Source organism: Coturnix japonica, chromosome 4, assembly GCF_054131305.1.
Source record: "Coturnix japonica strain WE chromosome 4, WE-NBRP24, whole genome shotgun sequence".
NCBI lineage: Eukaryota > Metazoa > Chordata > Aves > Galliformes > Phasianidae > Coturnix > Coturnix japonica.
In genome coordinates, this window is record NC_140666.1 from 20,934,864 (window position 1) to 20,955,181 (window position 20,318).

At 41.3% G+C, this 20,318-nt stretch overlaps 1 protein-coding gene and 1 long non-coding RNA gene across 5 annotated transcripts in view; one reads left to right on the forward strand and one right to left on the reverse strand.

Moving 5' to 3' along the window:
• Positions 1–1,200: 1,200 nt before the first annotated feature.
• On the reverse strand, positions 1,201–2,709 carry LOC146760982 (uncharacterized). Its single transcript, XR_014945681.1, has 2 exons — positions 2,589–2,709; positions 1,201–1,488 (listed from the first exon to the last, which is right to left on the reverse strand). It is a non-coding gene; the product is annotated as an uncharacterized LOC146760982 (long non-coding RNA).
• The window catches only part of DCX (doublecortin), a 74,439-nt gene continuing 56,799 nt past the window's right edge, over positions 2,679–20,318 (forward strand). For all 4 annotated transcript variants that reach the window (XM_015860658.3, XM_015860656.3, XM_015860655.3 and 1 more), the window contains exons 1-3: positions 2,679–2,733; positions 4,275–4,665; positions 13,708–14,048. In XM_015860658.3, coding sequence (XP_015716144.2) covers positions 4,302–4,665; positions 13,708–14,048 — 705 coding nt within the window. In that variant the 5' untranslated portion in view covers positions 2,679–2,733; positions 4,275–4,301. The remainder of the gene's footprint in view (positions 2,734–4,274; positions 4,666–13,707; positions 14,049–20,318) is intronic.

Below are 20,318 nucleotides of genomic sequence, written 5' to 3' on the forward strand. Positions count from 1 at the left end.
ATTAGCAAGGCAATGGAAGGCCTACGTAGAAATTACTTTAGACTGACTCCTGATAATAGAAACTGGATTTTCTATGTATATATGGGGAAGTTAGCACAGAAGCAGTAACAAAATCTTTTTTATCTGCACTCTGCTCCTCTCTGAACTATCACAGTTGCCTGGCAATGCCAACAAACATGTCTTTTCACATATTTAGTTACACAGGCAGAAGTCTAAATGTTAGCTTCCTGGAGGAAAGATGATTCACCTGATTTAAAGTAGGTATTTGAATCTGAAAAGCTATATTTATCTTTCCTTTATAGCAAGATGAGGCTATTGATGGGAGGAAGAATTTTTCCAGTTCTCGGTATCTCACACTGCCTAAAATGGTTTAGATTTGTCTCAGGGAATTATTCTCTTCTGAAGTAAATAGGTTTTGACCAACATTAACTCCTTGAGGCCAGCAAAGAAGTATTCATCAAGAAAGGGTTGTTTATTTCTGTGCCATATTGCCCAGCCAGTGTCTGTAGAATGAGATGATTCTGCTTTCATTTGCAGAGAAACAAATGTGGTGTGATTCCACTGGGAACGTCACATCAATCTGGCCTCAGGGCTCTTCATCTCCAATGATGCCCTGGCTGCTGAGATTCTTCTTGCCCGTGGCAGGATTAAAGGGGACAATTGTATTTCCCGAGATTTGGGCACCTTATACAAATAACTGGGTTACACCAAAGATGGACATTGTTACCACTGACTGTAGAAGCCTTATCCTTCAGTCAGGAACAAATAACCAGGTTTCTTGACAGAGTAAAATGAGCTTAAACCTGAATGCTTTTAAAAGCACCTGCCCGTGCTCAAAAGTTTCTGGTAGAGTCCTGAGCAAGCATGTCCATATATATACACATTTCATTTTCTCATTGGTGGATGAGGTTTCAGGGTTAGAAAGAAGAGCTGTATTTTAATACTGTTTGAGACTATTTGCTGTCTTCATAAACTCCATAGAAGTCAAACTTGGGAGATAAGTTGTGCAGTTCCACAGACTGCATGAATTTACATCACCCTTCCCCATTGCCCCTAACTAGTATCCAAATGCCTTAGGCATGCACCACTGAAGACTAAATTTTATTTCCTTTCCTGTTTTTGCTGTCACTGTGCTGAGCACATGTATAATAATTCATATCTTTGCATTTTAAAAAGATGAGAACTTAGTACAGTGTCATATATAGTATAGGGAAGAATTGTTTATCGTGGACAGATTAAGCGCACGGTGATGAATGTCTATATATCTAATTTGGGAATGGGAAGGAGAATCCTTGAAGTGCCTCCCGCTGCCTGTGTCTACATGCAGAGGCTGAAACACATCCAGAAAAGTGCAGATCTTGCTCTTTGCTGTGGTCCTCTTGAGTACTAATTCTTGAGGAGGGAGAGTAGATCTGTGGTTTCCTCTATAGTGATTCCACAAAGCACAAAGGGAGCAGATGACAGCTTTTGCAGAGGATACGAGGGAACCTTATATGAATGAAAAGAGGGTTTCAGGGAAGAAGAAAACTTTTTCACAACTGTTATGTGTGAAAATTGCTGGGAAGAGGTGCTTTGAGTGGATTTGTCAGCACCGCCTGGCCAATCATCTACAGGGCAGACAAAGCTGGAATAAGAACTATTATATATATAATATATGTATGTATTTCCTGTTTAAATGCATAATGTGCCAGAATGAAGAAAATCTGATATTTTCATTCGAAACAGACAGAGCTTTGTTAGGAAAGATTTCTTTCTACACATGGGAAGACCCTCCCATTTCCAAGCCTTATTTAAAATAAAGATAATATCAGCTCCAGCAGGGTTAGGAGTGGGGTTTGCAGTGCTGCTCCTCTACATATGGGATGGAAATCTCTCTTACCAAGCAGGTGGAAGATTTTGTTGTCTCAGGGAAAGAGGTTAGTGCAGATTTGGAACAGCTGAATTCTCCTGCAGTTGAGTCCAATTTTTTTGTTGTTGTTGTTTGTTTGGGATTTAAGCCAAATTGAATCTGTTGGGTTAGGTTTGTGTTGATTGACTCCATCCTGAACCCCTTGGGTACTTGAATTCAGAGCTTTGGTTTTGACTTATGTCCAGTGTTAACAGAGAAAAATTATTCAAGTGCACTGCATATGTAACCACCAAGTCAATTGTCCCTTCCAGCTTGCCAGTATAAACCATGAATGCTGTGTGAAACCAGTACAGCAGCAGAACTGGGCCCAGTGCCACTGGTTAACTTTTTCTTAAGTTGCTTTACTAGTACACTAAAGCCTTGTGTCAGCAACTGTAGGACATAGTAAGCTAGTAGCCATGACCTCCCCATACTGTAATCCTATAAAATTAGTGTGTCTAATTATGCTCTATTTTCAGTGGGGCCAGATGCTTTCTTGGTGAAGTTAAAGCCAAGAAGAAATTTACTTCCTTCAAAACACAAACCCCTAACTTGCCCCTTTAAACTTTTTTTTGCTTAACCATCTATTAACATATCCAGAGCTGGAATGAACACACCCTTTTTTTTCCCCTCTCAGATACAGAGAAGACTACAATAAGATGAATGATGATTAGAGTAAAAGCCGTTGAGGCAAAGTTACCATGAAGGGATCGAACAAGGCACTAGGACCTAGGAGGCGTCTCATCCACCCTGGCAGGAATTTCTTGCTTGGAGCTCAGACAACAAAGGCAGAGCGAGCCTGGTTTTCTTTCTCTCAGCATCTCCACCCTGCGCGCTGAAAACCGGTGAGTAGAGCTCTTTCGAGTGACTTGCATGCAGAAAAGTAGCAGATGTCAGATGGAAGGAGGAATCTTTCTTTTAGTACCTTACAGCATCTGCAGTTCATTTTTAAACAAAACCCCCGAATCCTCCGTTTCATTCCCGAAGTTGCTTGGATGTTTCATTGTTCAGTACATGTCACCCGACTGAATATACCCCAGCTGGCATTGTGCAGAAAACGTTCCTAACTTGGGGTTTCTCTGCAGATTGCCTGCATTGTCATCTGCTTTACTGCAGGCTGAGGACAATGATTTTTCCCGTGCGGGTCACGGTGACATTGTAAAACACAGCGAAGCAGCGGTTCTGGCAAATGTGAGGGGTGGGGAACTGATAGCAACAGCTTTTCCTAGATTTGTACCTGGCTGCCAAGTGTGGGATGTAAATCCTATTTCTGCCTTGTGTTAACATGCAAGCAACATACGTGAGTTGCATGTTCCTAGTTTACAGAGGGAATTAAAGAGCTGGACTGGGGGGATTTCTACTCCTTTTGTGTTGGGGTTTGGTGCAGGGGGGGAGATTGTTCTTAAGCATAAAATAAAGACGATGCAGAAATTCCTGATTACTGTCTGTCAGCTCAAGTCTGCTTTTCTGAGCTCTTCCTTTGCGCTAGGAGCCCCCCTGTGCTCAGAACAATGAAAGGTGAGCTGGCAGGGGCGGTGTGTCCCTTGGGCAGGGGGCACTTCCAGCAATTAAATCACTTAAGACCAGGAGGGGGGGGGGGTGGGATTGGAAGAGTTGGAAATAGCTTCTTTATTTTCTCTTCCTCATTAAATGGGAGCAGAAATGCAATTCAGAGGAGGCTCAGGCTGCTGAAAAGAGCTCATAGAAGCCTCATTTCAATGACAGATTTTTCTTTGCAGTCATTTCTTCTTAGAGATGTAGGCTGGTCCTGGGAATTGATTGATGGGCTAGGAGGGGGCTGCGGATAGGGGGAGGGGTGGGATGGATCTCATTGTTAACCCTTATTGAACAGGCTGTCACAAAGAAACTGCTTAGTCCCCTGCGACCATTCCTTCATAAATACCAGTTTATTCTAATGTTAAATATTCAGATGCTCTGATTCCTTCCGTGATTCGACAGATTGAAGGGCTGACTCACTGGGATCTCCTTGTTTTCTGTTGCCAAAGGAAACCTCACAGGGCTCAGAGGTTTAATTCACTGCCAACTGGTGTTTGGATGAGTTTTTGGAGGCTGAGATGCAGCTCCCTTTGGCCTCAAGTCCCAATTTACTACACTTTGAAAACTCCCAGGTGCAGGAGCAGACTGCTGTCTAGCAATATGTTCCCTGGCCCTAGTAATTGGATCCCTTTCACAGCGAGGACCCCTCCTACCCTCAGTCCCCAGAATCAATACAAATCTGGGTCAGGGGAGGGGATGCTTCCCAAATAAATCTGGCCTGCTCCAGATGCAGCTCTCACATTAGTGTCATTTTTCTTGCTGGACTGTGGCTCTGTTTGGCTCTAACCTGTCCTTTTCACACTCCTTTTCTCCCCATCTTACTGCTCAGCTTCAGATCTTTAGGGTTCACCAAACTATGGAACTTGATTTTGGACACTTTGACGAACGAGACAAGGCGTCCAGAAACATGCGAGGCTCACGTATGAATGGGTTGCCCAGCCCCACTCACAGCGCTCATTGTAGCTTCTACAGAACCAGGACCTTACAGGCACTGAGTAATGAGAAGAAAGCCAAGAAGGTGCGTTTCTATCGCAATGGGGACCGCTACTTCAAGGGAATTGTATATGCTGTGTCTTCCGACCGCTTCCGAAGTTTTGATGCTCTCCTGGCTGACCTGACCCGGTCCCTGTCTGACAACATTAATCTGCCTCAGGGAGTCCGTTACATTTACACCATTGATGGATCGCGGAAGATTGGAAGCATGGATGAGCTGGAGGAAGGTAATTGCCATTGCTGGCTGGTGCAGTGAGGAGGCGGGGTGGGAAGGGGGCTACACCACTTCTGCTTGTTCTTGAGGTCACATTTACTGCAGGCATGGGGGATGCTTCTGCCCCTCTGTGCTGAACTTGCCCTGTCTTCTTCCCTGCACAGAGATGCAGAGCAGAGTGGCAGCCCTCAGGGTGCCGCTGGCATGCTCACTCTAGTGCAGATGCAGAGCTTGAGGGGTGTGTCTTACTCTGGACTAGACATGGCTGCATGCATGGCTCAAGGGGCTGTCTGAGGGCATCCCTATGTCTGTCTGGACTGGGCTAGGGTCCCACGGGGGTTGGATGCATGAAAGTAGAAAGTGCTATGATTGTATGTGTGGTGGGGTCATGCAGTATGTATGTAACAGGATTTCTGCACAGTGTATGATGGGGGTAGGAGGGATTTATGCACAGTGTGTAGTAAGGGTGTGCAGTGTGTAGGGCTCGCGAACAATGTGTATGGGAGCATCGGCTGAGATGTGCAGGGGATTATGGAACGTTGAGATGGGGGAGTGAGTGTGTTTAAGGGAGTATATTAGTGTCTCAGCATTTGAGAAGGGTTGAGGGGTGTGTCAGGGGCTCGTGCATTGTGTTTGGGGGGCAATTAAAGATCAACATGTGTACATGGAAAGGGAGCATTGAAAGGGGTTTCACTTGGTGAAATTTGAGCTTTTATACATAGACATATGCAGAAGAAGTTGTAAGGAAGGTTCCTAGAGCGGGTCCGTGCTGAGGGGGAGTGTTGGAGGGATTACGCTCAGAGAATGTTGTAGAGGGATGATGGGCTTTGTGTGTAAGAGGTGGTGCTGGAGGATTCCTGCATAGTGATGTGTAAGGAAGGAGTGTTGGGGGGGGGGGGGGGGGGAGGGGTTCATATGCTGTGTATGAGTAGGGTTCATGTGGGGCATGTATGGAAGGTAGGTATATTGGAATGTCCAAATGGAGTGTGCGTGTGCAAGGAAATGTATTTCAGGAGTGTTTCTACAGAGACTGTGTGCTGCTGTGGGCCAGGCTGCTGTGGTAGTTTTGTGGGAAAGTGTGGGAGGGCATCTCATGCATTGAAAAAAGGGCATGAGTGTACAGGAGATGCTTGGTGCCTCAGTTTTTAGAGGGGCTGGCAGTGCGCCTGTTCCTTTGAGCTTCACCTGGGCTGTGGGATGAAGGAGTTACCATGGGGATCAGCCTCTGCAGCAGTGGGCTGCTGCTGTGGGTGCTGCCAGGAGGATGCCCAGGGCAAAAAGCACTGTATGGCCATTCCTGCGTCCTTGCCTGAGGCACAGCCACAGGTGAGGGCACATAGAGAATGCCCACAGTTACTCTGCTTTTCTCTTCCTGGACCAATTCAGATACTCCATCCTTTGTTTGGGCCTGGAATACCCTGATTATCTTATTGCAGGAGAGGTGCTTTCCTCTCTTCTTTGTTTTCTTCCACGTAGATGATCTGGGAGATGTGTTGACTTCAGAAAAACCACAAGACTTCTGCTTTAATACGACAGTAATGTAAGCCCCTGAACTGCTGGGGTAACCTCAGCAGGGAACTGCCATGTGACCTTGACTTTAGTCTCTTTTCCTTATCTGTCAAGGGGGATCTCATTTCCCCAAAATAGTTTGTGGGGAAAAGCACACAATGGAAAAATAACATTATTCATAGAAGAGTTTCACTTGGAAGATGTTAATGCTTTTCACGTAGATGATGCAATCCTAGTAGAGTTATTCTCAGCTGAGTTACAATACAGCTGTCAAACGGGGGTGTGGCCTCCCCTTATGGCAGAGATTCTGCCATCTTTTTCTCATCTCTTTTAATATGGCCACAGCCTATCTCTAATGACAGCTCTCAGCCCTTCCTTTTTTTTTTTTTTTTTTTTTTGTGTGTGTGTGTGTGTGTCAGAAGTTAACAAGACTTAAATAATTACACATGCTTTACAACAAAATTTGTGCTGCAGATAAGGAAGTGCCTAGTTCTTCAGAATACATTGTTCTACTGGTTGAGGTATAGGCAGGAGACACTGACATTTGGGTTCTGGCTTTGTTCTACCAGACCAGGGTCTGAAAACAGCACTGAAGATGTGACACTGAAAGAAAAATGGGATTGTCTGTGTTGCAGTATCCCCAGCAGAGCAACTGAAGGAGTTTTAGTTGCTAAAAGGTGGCTCATTTATTACTGTAATTTCCAATAGATAAGTAGAACCTAGGAAATGAAGTCATTGGAGGGAGGCTAATTTCAGTTTGATTTTCAGTAGCTCATAAATTACCAATAGACTTTCACACCATGTGCTAGGTACTTGATTATTCTGCATGATTAAAAATATGTTGATATGGCTCCTGTAGGGTAGAGAATGGTACTGCATAATACCAATAACTGCAAGACAGTAGATGTTTCACATGAACAAAAATACTTGGTGAGCTACTAACTAATGGTTCTTGGAAGTAACCCCTTGGATCTCTAGGGCCAGACTTGGTAGACTATCCTGGTATTAGGGGCCATCCTCTTAAGGTTCTAGATGAATGTTTTCCTTTCCAGTCTGTCTAAGGTGGAACAAATGAAGTCTCTTCTACTCTTCTGGTTGCATTTTCTATCAGCTGGGTTGTGGCTTTTGATCCTTTCCTGTACTGAACCTTTCACTGTCTGCTTGTTCTGTATTGCCTCCTCTGCCAGAGTTCTCTATGTTCATGTCTCCCAGTGACTTTCAGAATGTTCTCTGATAATTTTTTTTTCTCTTACCATCACTAATAAAGACCATCCATTCTTCATTCACTGCATTCATTGTCTTAATCTTGACTCCTTGCTTTCATCATCAGTTTTAATGTATCTGTAAACATGCACAAGTACATACTGCCTCTGTTTAGAACTGTACTCTTCCTTTATCTAGATGTTGACTTAATACAGTAGAGCATCCTATTCACTGTTCACCTCATCCTGACTATACATGAATTGCTGACAGTATCCTCCAGTTGCATGCTCTTTGAGTCAGGAGTGAATATTGTGCCCAAGTGCTTCTATCTATCATGGTTGTTCTAGTCAATAAACGAGCTTTGGAAAAGAACACCAGGTGAACTTTATTCCTTTCATTTATAAATGAGTTCTAGTGACCAAGGCTTAGGAAACTCCCTGCCGGAGATACTGTAGTCTGAATATGTCAAGGTTCAGGAAGGTGATGCTCCATCTCAGTTCCTCAATGGTAATAAAGCAGCCTGTTTTCTTGTCCTAATTCCATAGGACAGAAGAAGAAGAAAGTCAGATTTTGAGCTTTCTTGTTTAAGTTTGTTCCCTCCCTCAGTCTTTTTCAGGGCCTGGTCAGGGGTCTGGAGGTACATACTTCTACCATGTATTTAATTGTAAAGTTGACTTAGTCCTGTTTGTAGAGGCTGATTTTTTTTTTCTGTGAATAAAGTCTTCTTTGTAGCATATGGTGAAGGTCAAAAATAAATATGAAATAAACCTATACTGAATACAAATATAGTATAGATGAGGCATGATAGGTAAAGGCAAAAATGCAAACTATGGATTGAAATTAATATTTGAGAGACAGTATGTCTCTCAAGCTGTAGAGCTTCTCCTTTGTGAGCTCCTGGTGTGCCAGGGTCAGAGGGCCCATTACGTAGTGGACTTATACTCTTGTTTTGTGCTGGGCTGTTCTGGTCTGAAATGAGCTCTTGCCTTATTTTAATCATCAGAAAAATCTGAATAGGATTAGGTTTTGTTCAGTGAGGTTTCATTGCAAATGTTCTTGGGTTATGTTAAGATATTTGAGGAAGCATTTCCAAGCTTTTATATCCTGTCACACCCTGGAGAGTCTCTTCTAAAATCTTGTCCAGGAATGTTTAAAGTAGTCACAGGAGAGGCTCTGCCTTGGAGCTGTACAGAGCCTGGTGTGTGTTGGGACTGAGGGTTTGGTAGGAAGCACATTGAAGTCTCCACCCAATGTATGCGTGTTCCAGTTTGTGTGGAATGCTGAAGCTCCTATATAGTCCAATACTGAAACCTTGGTAACTTGACATTGTTTTCTGTGACTGTTATCCCGAGAGCCTGGTTAATTGTATACTGTATAACAACACATATTATTGTTCTGTTTTATTTCCTTGCTCATCTGAGCTACCACGTTAGGACTAGCTCGGTCCCTGTAGATAACCTGGCATGGTGAATTCTTTATCATGTAGTTGTGAAGGCAGCTTGGCAGTCATGCTCTTCCACTGTTCCTTTTGCCATGGTGAAGTAGGTCTTGAGGCAGAAGATAATTTTCAGTGCATAAAGTAGCAGGAAAGTCATGCATTTGAATTCAAGGGCCTATTTTAACACAGTATATAATGAACTCTGCGATGAGTTAAGTCCACTTAATTCCTACTGAAGTCATAGTAAATCCCATGAAACATGAAAGCTGGGCACAGTAGCAAAGTTTCAACTTAGAGGCAGTAGAGCTAATAACCAAAATAATTGACTGCAGTCTACAGAGACTGTTTTTGGAATAACTGTTAGCAGATAGACTTTCAAAATGGCCTCAATCCAGCTTTTCCAATTTTTCTTAACTTCTTCACAGAATTCATTATACCTGAAAACTTGCTGGTGCATGCAAAACTTGCTGGTGCATGCTGAGAAAGGATAATTCCCCCCCGAAAAGTACAGCCTGTCATTTTTAGTGTTGTCAAAAGAAGCTGTTCTAAGAGGGTTGAAGGCTTAGCACTCGTCTTGAGTTTAGAATCTCTAAGAAACCTTCTCTAAGGCTAACCTTATCTTTGCTGAGATCATCCCTTCTTTAGGAGCTGAAGAATCTAATCGCCTTGTGCTTCTACCAAATTAGTAGCAAAGTGATGTGTAATGCATATATAGCCAGTACAGTTGTACGATACAAACCATGGCTTCAATTGGCAAATATGCTGACTTATGGTAAAAGCTCTACAGTCAGTCAATCTATTGCTAATAGTAGGATAGAAAGAATAAATAAATGCCCTAGCTGGTCTGATGGAACAGTAGGAGCACACTGCCACGATGGAAAGTGCACAGCATCCTGCAGGGCTTTGGCTTTGCAGTCCAGAGAGGGTGTCTTGTGCTGACCTGGCACTGCACTAGAAAAATGCTGTTATTAGCACCACTGCTCTCATGCCTGTAGTGCCATATTCAGCAGCAGTTTGGATGTTGCCCAGGATGATACTTCTCATCTTTACCAAAGCCTTTGACCCTATGTGAAATTCTCTTTTTGGGTTTTTGTTTGGAAGCAGCAAAATGGCTGTTCATTGTACTGTCTCATGGTTCCAGCTGTGTTTCTGCACATGCACACAGCTGCTTGTTGTCTGAAGATATGTTCCTGAAAATATTTGTGCACAGGTTTTATGTTCAGGGCCAGGCAGTAATGTATTTCTTGGAGTTATTTCTTTTGCCCTTGACTGAATTTTGTATATTTCTTCCCCTTTCTTTGTTATGCACTTTTACAACCATACTCTGCTTATCAGTTGTATTTCTGGCACAACTGCACACCTTGAATTCTCTTTACAGACTCATCTGCAGATTGATGTAGCAGAGAAACCAATACTCTCTGCTAGAAATATTCCCCCATATGATTTCTCTCCTTCGTGAACCTATGGCCACAGTACGCATATTCAAACGGGAAAGTTCAGATAACTTCAGACCGTTCTTGCTTGATTATACAACTATCTTATGGTAAAATTTGGGTAAAACTCAGCTGCATAAAATGAAATTGCAAATGTTCCTGGCTGGCAGATGGTAAAAGGGATGTGTCTTACTGAGTAACTTCATTGGCATGGTTATGATTTGACAGCCAAAAACTGAGTTTGGAAAGGCATAAATTGTAGTTAATTTAAATTGAAATTAACACTTCGGGTTATATCTGTGGGTCCAGGAAGATGGAAATGATTTTTCCTGGGAACCATAAAGCTATAACTATGGAAATGATGCTAGAAGAGCCACTGTTCTGAATGGTGGAGCAGTGCCACTCTAATTGTGAGCATAATCTGAAAGTTTTATCCACAAGTACCTAGCACTGCATTTATGGAAGCAAAGTTTAGCTATATTGCGTTGTGCCATTATTGCCTTTGGTGTCTGCTGTTCTAAGTACACTAAGCAACTACACAGTGCAGTGAAGAATTTGAAAGGATTCATCTGGAATTAAGACTAATAGCATGCTCCTAAACAGACCGATCATCTCTTAAAATCACTTTAAAATGTGAAACTTCTTTATAGGAAATGCACTAAAACTTCATGTTTTTATAGAACTCAGCATAGTCACCATCTGTGGATATATTTAAGAACATTTTGGCTGTGGTGCTCAGAGATATGATTTAGCAGAGGGTTGTTAGAGTTAGGGTACTATGGTTGGGCTGTGGTTGGACTTGATGATCTTTGAGGTCTTTTCCAACCTGAGTAATTCTATGATTCTATGAATATATATATATATACACACTTCATTTAGTTGTGGTCTCCCAGAATACTATGTAAAAAAAACTTATACTCAAGCTTGGCACCCCTTTGGTAGCTGATTGATACTATTTTTCAGGTAGGGAAGCAGAGGCACAGGTCAGAACCTTTCACAGAAGGGCAGAATGGGATTCAAATCACTTATTCCTCACCTTGCATTTATGTGCAGAAATCCCTTTTCTCAAAGCATAATGTTACTGTTCTGTTCAGCATGCTCCCAAAGGCTCTGCTGCCTGGGAATTATCGGCTTGAGGAGGCTCAGGTTCTTAGGAGGGCTAATTCCCCAGTTTGAGCATCTCAAACTCATTGCTGTGCTTCGTACTCAGTTATGAGAGTGTTGAGAAGCACAGGCCTGCTCTGCACCAGATGTTGCCTGGCTGAAGCAGATAAATAAACAATGGCTTATCACTTATTAATCAGAAAGATTTAACAAATACAGCGTTCCTGGAAAACAATCAGTAACTCCAGTGGGCATTTTTCATAATGTATGGAAATTTGTGGGGTATTTTTGCTTCTATTGAGTCCAACCCAAGAAAAGTGAGGCACTAAGGAGCTTCAGCCATGGGTACTATATGGGCAGTTATCAGAGTTCTGCTGATAGCGTGGGTATTCCAGCCATAGATTGTTCAAGCCAACAGAGCCTCCCGCTGGGGTTACTTTAGTCTGGAGTAGGCTAGTTGATAAGTAGTATCCAACATGAGACTTGTTAGATTTCTTCCTTCCATATTTCTGTTATTACTTCAGAGGGACAACAATACTTGCTTCTTGGTGGTAAATGACTTCTGTGCTCTGCATCTCAGGAGACAAAAGCTGCTGGTGTGGGGTGTAACCACTGAGAGCACACACCGCTTTCTGGCTAGTGAAATACAAAGTCATGGCAAAAAGAAATCCAAATAACTGAACAACCAAACATTCTGCAGCTTTTCGATGGATTCTTGTGAATTCAATCACCAACAGTAGTGAGGACATAAGTCATATACACACCTCTGTTTTATGCCTTTAGTAAGGCCTCTATGTATATGTTAATGGTCTCTCTGTATGTTCTGTGAGGGAATCATCTCAGTACATTCACCAAAAAATGCCATTTAGTCATCAGAAGGATGGATAGCTATGTGAGAACTGTGTACAAGGTATATGTTTCATGCTTGGATCATAATTTTTTTCTGTGGAAATCAGTGGACTCTTTGGAAATCCATATTTACACCTTTACCAAATAGATGTGAAATCCTGTATGGAAAGATTCCATACTGAAAAGCCAGATTCAGATGCTGGGCAGGCTTTTCAAAGATATCCAGGCCATAGAGTTTGCAGGAAGTAACAGATAAGGAAATGCAACCACTCTATGTATATGAATAAATATTTTTTTCTTACTCAAAATGGCCTTGATATCAAAATGTAGATTTAATTATCACAATACTTAAAGAACTGTAGGATCAGTCCAACAAAACACCAAAAGAAACTTCACAAGATCCTACAGGTGCCCATTTTATCTCTTCAGTTCCTATTAAAGTTTTATCTAATGGTGAGACAAAGGACAAAGGCTTTTTCCTCCAGCACTGTGGGGTTTTTTTGTTTGTTTGTTTGTATTTGTTTCTGTGCATCCTCAAATGCTCAGCAGCCTGAGTCATTTCAGACCAGACAGCTACATTCCCTTAGGGAGATTGTTTTACAGTCTCATTCTAGGAATAAATCCTCTAGGATCCATCAGACTTGCAGGCCCCAAAGAAGCTCCTACAAATCCTTCTTTAAGGTGATTTTAAAACCTTAGGTAGATAGAATCCTTCATCCTACAGATGAAGCTCAAAGCTAATTTTGGATGGGATAGGGTAGGGCATTTTTTCTTTTTCTTTTTTTTTTTCCCAGTGAGTTACTAATAGGACTGTGTAACGTTTCACCCTTCTCTACTGTGTCTATATTTGAACTTAATATATTTTTGGTTGGTACCAGCCGTTTTAGAGCAAACAGCGGTATTTGGTATAGTGTTCTATCTCATCTAACACTGGTTCTGACTAATAAATCACACTAAATGAAGAGTATTTGTTATGCCTGCTAGATTTATCAAAGCTGCTTTTTGACAAAGATTGTTCAGTAGTGGATTTTCATAATTCTTCAGCCTTTACAAAACTGGTACTTTGTGGATGGATGTTGATATCCTCTTGGGAGGGGATGATAGGCTGTCTGGAAAGATAGAGAAGAAGCTCACAGATTTGCAAAATAGTTTAGATGATTAAATGAATTAGATTTTTATGAACATTTAGGCAGCTTAGTTGCATCTTCAGGTAACAAATACCTTTACAAATCTCCATCTTATTTAATCCTAGGTTTATGTGACTAGGTGACAGTGTGTATTTGCTGATGTAAGTTGTCTGACCTGCTTACTTTGGGGAAATGCTAAATCATATTTTAAATAAACATAAATATGAAATATAAAATTCATGCGATGTTTTAATAATAAGATGTCATTGAAGTTATAATGAAAACTGTGATGAATGTTTTACATAGCTAATGGGGGAAAAATGGGTATTGTCTGTTTCTCAGCAGTCTTATGGTAAGAACTGCATTACACTGGTGTTCATTTCTTTTGAAAGGGGAGAGTTACGTGTGCTCATCTGACAACTTCTTCAAGAAGGTGGAATACACAAAGAATGTCAATCCCAACTGGTCTGTCAATGTGAAGACATCTGCTAACCAGAAAGCACCTCAGTCTCTGGCCAGCAGCAACAGCGCCCAGGCAAAGGAGAACAAAGATTTTGTGCGTCCCAAACTGGTAACCATCATCCGTAGTGGGGTGAAGCCCCGGAAGGCAGTTCGCGTGCTCTTGAACAAGAAGACTGCCCATTCGTTTGAGCAAGTTCTCACTGATATCACTGAAGCTATAAAGCTGGAGACAGGCGTGGTCAAAAAGCTGTATACTCTGGATGGAAAACAGGTAGGAGATTTTACAGATGTTGCCTTTTTCTTTTCCTCTTATCTTGATGCTTTGCTGACTCAGAACAATTGCTGAAGCCTAAAATTAACCTGAGATGATCACTGCCATCTGTTCTCTTAGAAGTCTGACTTCCCATGCCAGTGGTTAAGTTACTAAATTTTCACTGATATTAATATCAAGTGAAGAATGCAGCCAACCATCTGAGTGAAACAGATGCTCCATTCTGTACGCCAACATGCAGTGTGTCTTCTGGACTAGCTAAATAAATAACATGGGGAGTTCAGTTTATGGCCACCAGTTGATTTGGCTCTGAAGTAATTACAAGAGCTCTCAGGCTTTGGATTCACTAAATGAAAATGTGTTGCTTGACTTGCCTTGCTTTCCATTGTGGCCTTGCTAAGATGAAGCAGTTAACTATGTATGCTCTCAATAATTGGGAGTAAAAGTATGGAACTGAGTTGCATCTTCTTGACTAAATACGTGAATAGATAACATGCAGAATGGGTGTTGGGTCAAAAATATTTAGATGGTCATCATAATGTGCTTCGTGTCTACATTTTCCTGGAACTGAAATAAACATCTGTCTCTTGTTAGCAGCTACACAGCAATGAGGCAAGGCATGTTACTATATCTATGAAAACTCTTAAAGGAATGTGGAGGATAGCTTTGGGGACTGGGAAGAACTAGATTCTTCTTCAAGGAAAATTCTGATCTTGATTTAATGGTTGTGAGTCTGCCGTAATTAAGAGATAATCTTATTTTTCTATCTTTTTTCTTATTCCTGCTCTTTTGTTAAAGTTGGACACTGTCTATTCTAGGGTTTTATGCTATTGTTTTAAATTAGCTCTCCTATCTTTGGAGAAAATTATTCAAATACCTTGCCAACACTAGGCAGTGAGTCCAACCAACATACAGCCTTTACAAATGAAAATGTTCATCCATTCAGCACCCAACATTGGTTCATAAAATGTCCAAGTCCAAACACAGTGTCTGTGAGCTGAATGTAGCTCTTGCTTTGTCCCAGCCTGTGCATGTTAGTATCTTTGCATCCTGTACATCAGCTAGTGACTGCTTATGGTTTCAAACATAAAAAATCTCAACTGCCCATCAAAGGTTTTCTTTCCACTCGCCTCAGCCTGGCCTTGTTTCACTGTAAGTCATACAGCTTACACGACATACATGGTGGGCAACTTTCCAGCTAAGCTGACTGTACAGTAGCATGCTGTAGTGATACAGGATGTGTGATGTACTGGGAACACTGAAAGTGGCTGTGAGAAGAGGGAGAAGAGGGACGAATGATATTTTTGCACTGAGGAAAATCGTATGTGGGCACAGGACCATGCATCTTAAATCACAGCAGCTTTAAAAAGGGCTTAGTGGATGGGTCTGACCCAAAACCAGTTGTCTCCTCATGCTGTCTTGTTGCACTCACGGTTGTGAGGATGACAATCTTAACTGGTTGAGTAGTTTGCCTCTATTCTTTGAGAACAGCTGAAAATTTGGAGATTAGATGCATCTTTGGATGAAGCATGGAAATTCTTGGAGCATGCTCCATTGGGAAACTATCTCCTTCTCTGACTTTAAACTATTTGCAGGAATAAACAGTGTTTTCCCTTCCGCTTCTGGTGATAAGCAAGACTGAATTTGCTCATAAGCTGGAATGCATTTATGGGCTGTTGGCTGTACCACCTTGGGAAATTCTGTTAATTCTTAAGCAGAAATTTCGGAAGTGCTGCTTTCTCTTAAGTTACAGATTGCCTAGAGTAGTGCTGCTGTGGGGCAGAGTGCAGTCCAGTGCTGGAGTGGCTGCCTTTCATGGGGACATGTCTGAGCATACAGCACTAAGATCTACATAATTTAGCAATTACAACTGCAGATGCATAGAAGCCACAATATATGGCTCTTGGAGGAAAGCAGCCTTGCTTTCCTCATGTCAGCCTCACAGATGCATAGAGAATGGTGCCTAAATTTTGTACTTCGATCCTTGGGGCAACCTGAAAATTCATCATGTTTTGCCATTGAAATCTGATTTTAGTAAAGTCTAATGAAAAATACCACATCTAACTAGTTTTACTAGCTTTTAATGTACCATTTTATGAAATGTGATATTACATTATGTATTAGGTACCACCAGCAGCTTTACTGCATGCAAATGTACATTTTGTATTGCAGTTAATGAGAGCAATGAGATTTTGTAATTTGACAGTCATGCAATGTTTGATATTTGTGGCATCAATTAATGTTGGAGGTCCCTGAGGAGCAAATCTGGTTTACCAGTGCTTTGTTCTTACTGGAATGTTTCCTTCAATGCTTATATTTTAATCTAAGCTTATTTGAATCTCCTACCTATGTATGTTCTCAGTGTTGCAAGCTAAAGCCAGAAGCTTCTGCTTTGAGCAGTGTTTGCTGTTAGGGTTTCCATGACGTACTGCCCCATAAAGTCTGACCTTCTGGTGTGATATTAAAGGTTTTTGCATGTCTGATTCTGGCATTAGAAAAAAAGATTCTTGAATGCCTAATTCCCGTGAATAGTACTTTATTTTCAGGAGAAAATATTCATATGAAAGTGCAAGCTGCTCAAAGCTGAAATACTGACAAGAATCCTGACAGTCCATCTCTTTGAGTGTCATCAGAGGCACATTACACCCTCTGCTGTGAAATGATACAATTTACAAAAGGAACGTACAAAGGAAAATCATCTTTCCCCACTCCATGAACTGTAACTTAATGAGGAGAGATGATTATTTTATTTATAGGCACTTCCATGGTGCTCATCAGTAGAGTAATCAAGATGCTTTAGAAATACAGGCAGTAGTGGCAGTGATAGACTGGTGTGTAGATAATCATATTTCTATGCACTGCAGACCTGCATTTGGAATGAGAAAGCGGTTAATTGAGAGCTAGATGGGATGAGGTACATTTGAATGAATGTAGCACTTAAAACAGCAGTGGGTAAGATTTATTTTAAGGAAGTTTGCTTCTTGTTATGTCTCAGGTTGTTGCCCTTTTGAATACTATTACCATATTGAAACTGCAAAATAAACACTCTGTGTTTAAGTAGATTACTTTACTTACTCTTGCATACAGTTTTAGTGCTTTTGTGCTTTCTCTTTCTGCTCCTTTTCTCCTTGGAGTATATCACCACCTTATTTTCAAAAACCCTGGAACTCCAAAGGAGCTTCAAACTGTTGACCAAGGAAGAGTCACGACAGGATCACGATACAGATTTACCTTTTCAACTGTCACAGCCACATAGAATGTAATATCTGCCAAAGAACTCAGTGCATTAAACAAGAAACAGTAGATCAAATCCAGCTCTTTGTTTCATGACTGCAGCTCCTATTGTGCTGAGATACATATAATGTAATCTGTGTGTATGTATTTATGGGTGTGTGCAGGACTGAATTTGATCTGATTTGTGGATCATGTCCTAAACGAGTTGTATTGGCAGATTCTTTCTCTTTTTTAAACTGCTACAGTTATATCCAGTGTCCCAAACAAGTCTGGATTCCTGGGAGCACCGACTGTTTTATAAACACACGACGACAGTTTCTGCCTCATGTAGTTAAACTGAATTAGAAAGCAGAATTTGACACTGTGGATGAAGTTGCATTCAAATATTTTGAATGCAGTAGTCTGAAGTAGACCTTGCAAATGTTGTATAGACATACTGTCCCATTTGTGCTTGAGCTTCTTTTACTGTGCTGTACAATAAATAGCTGTTCAGAAGAGAGGAAGCATTTCATGACTGACAGCCCAGTGCCCATCTTCTGCTTTCTGTATCTTGTTTTGAAGGCAATGTCTGTCAGCATTTATTCCTGCTTTAAGAAATTAACTGTGAAAAAGTTAATATCTTTTGTCCATACTGAACTTCTCTTTAACTAAGCTGTCTTGCATTCCAAAGTCTTAGTAATTCAGAATACATACAAAGGGATCTAGCAAAAGAAATTAATCTGTTTTTCTATCTTTTTTTTTTTTTTTTAATGCGAATTCCTTCTGTTTTTCTTTAGCAGATTTATCATCATCTCTTAATTAACAAAATACCCCATTCCATGAATTAGCATCACTGAACAAGCAGAAAGAAAATGTACTGTTCAGGTGGGAGAGAGCTTGTCGGCTCCAGTTCCCCATAGATGTTCTGGTCAACAAGCAGGACAACTGAACGCCTTTTTTGCCATAGTCACGTACAGTTACCTCCTTTGGATTTTAAAATCTTCAAGCACAGGGAGAGGTCGTGCATATGCTATTTATTCACTTTTATCTAGCCCAGACAAAGTGCTTCTATTCCATCTGAGTGTTAGCTGTCACACCAAATGAAATTATATACATTTATATGTCACGGTACTTGTGACCATGCTCTCAAAATAATTTCTAGTCTTAATAAAATGAACCCTTCTGGCAATCTTTTCTTTGATAAGGATTTCTTGTGGCAGTGATGAGTGGAGTTTATCTACCTGATGCAAATGCACAGCCCACCTTTCCTGTCCAGAGGAGAAATTGCCATTTCATTTTAGATGATTTGCATTGAGGAAGGGCAGCAGCTGCAAGGAGGAAGGAGCAGGATGACTAAGCTCACAACATGTTAAAAGTTGATACTTTCAGATAAGAGCTAACAAAGTAATTGGTAAAGCAGCATCTGGTGCTGTACTACTAGTAAAAATGTACCCTGGATGAATCCATGCATGTTGCATGGAAGAAGCCAAACAAACTTTGTAGTTGCTGCGCAGATTTTAAGCTGGTATTTGGAAACAAAGCAGTAAAAATTTCACCATCCAGTACCATTGCTAGCAATGGACCAGTCTCTATTGCCAGGTTAATGTAGTTGTATTGATTGTATTAATGAACTTTAATTAATATGACTTAGAATAAGGTTTGTACCAAAATATACAAACACTTCCAACTGCTGTGATTTGTAATTGATGTTCAAGAAGGTGAATAGCCCCATAGCATATCTAGTAACATCTGACATTGCTTAAAGATCAGGGGTAAAAGAAATCCCCCTAGAACCCTGGAGTTAGTTAATTTATGCCCTGAGGCATGAGGTTCAAGGCTACAAAGCAAACAAATTGGTTTGCATATTGGAACATGTAAAGGTGTTGAGGTATAGTCATGTTGAGAAGCAGAATGTGAAATATCTTGTCCTTATGAGACTTTGTAACTGCCCATTTGGATTCTGAAAGGCTCCATTCAAGTAACCCCAGAACAAAGTAGTTGAATTCACTTGTGAAAAGCTGGGGAAGATTTACCCTCAGAACTCGTGGGAGGTACGAACAGGAGATGAGTGTACTTTTTTATCCTACATCCTGCAAAAGCCTCTGTGGGATCTGGTTTTAATGGGGACAGGTGAGTCCTGTCTTCCCTTCCTGCTGCCTAAAATCAATGAGACTTTATCTGTTCTGCATCTTTTTCCTAGACCTTTTTTAGGGCTTCTTGTTAGCAGCTGAGATTTTGCAGCCCTTTCATAAATCTCCTATTTTGATATCAAGAGGACAGGTCTGGCTCAGGACTACCAGAGGAATAATACAGGGAGACTCTGCCCATAGCACCTCCCTGTGATAGGTCACTTCATTCTAGGATTCTGTGCTCCATTCCTTCTCATTGCATCTGCAGACTGCTCCGAATCAGCTTGCTTATGTGAGATGACTAGCAAGTGCATGTCATGCACAGAGGGGTAAGTAATAATGTATGGGCTGAAGAACTTCTGAACCCAAGCCACTTACGTGGCCAGACAAGGCAGCCTGGTTCCCTATCTTTAGGGAGCTCTTAGTCTAAGCTAGAAATTCAGCTTTGCCTGATTCATGTGACGACTAGACGCTAACGCAGACAAAACCAATTTGGCCTCAGGTATCCCTTAAGGATTTTATTATATGCTAGAGTGAATAAGCCAGGCTTCCACAAACGCATATCTAAGTACTAATGATGAAATATTCAGAAGATTTTCTGGGGTATTATTCAGAAACCTTATGCTTCTTAATTTCTGTTTACATTGGTCTATGGGCCGCAGAATCAGGGATAAAAGAGCCTGTCTAGGATACTAATGGCTTCCCCAGAGTGTGCCCATCAGACACCATTGCTGAAACTGTACCTAGCTAGTGTCTTCAGTACTGTGCCAACTATGGACAGTAGTGAAAAATGCTCTAAAGCTGTAGTACTGATGCTATTATAACTTCTGCCAACAACCAAGCTGAGAATGGTGCCCTCCACCCCTTGTGAGCATAAAGAATTACTGACTTAAACACATTTACTGAATACCTACAAAAGCTGTTATCT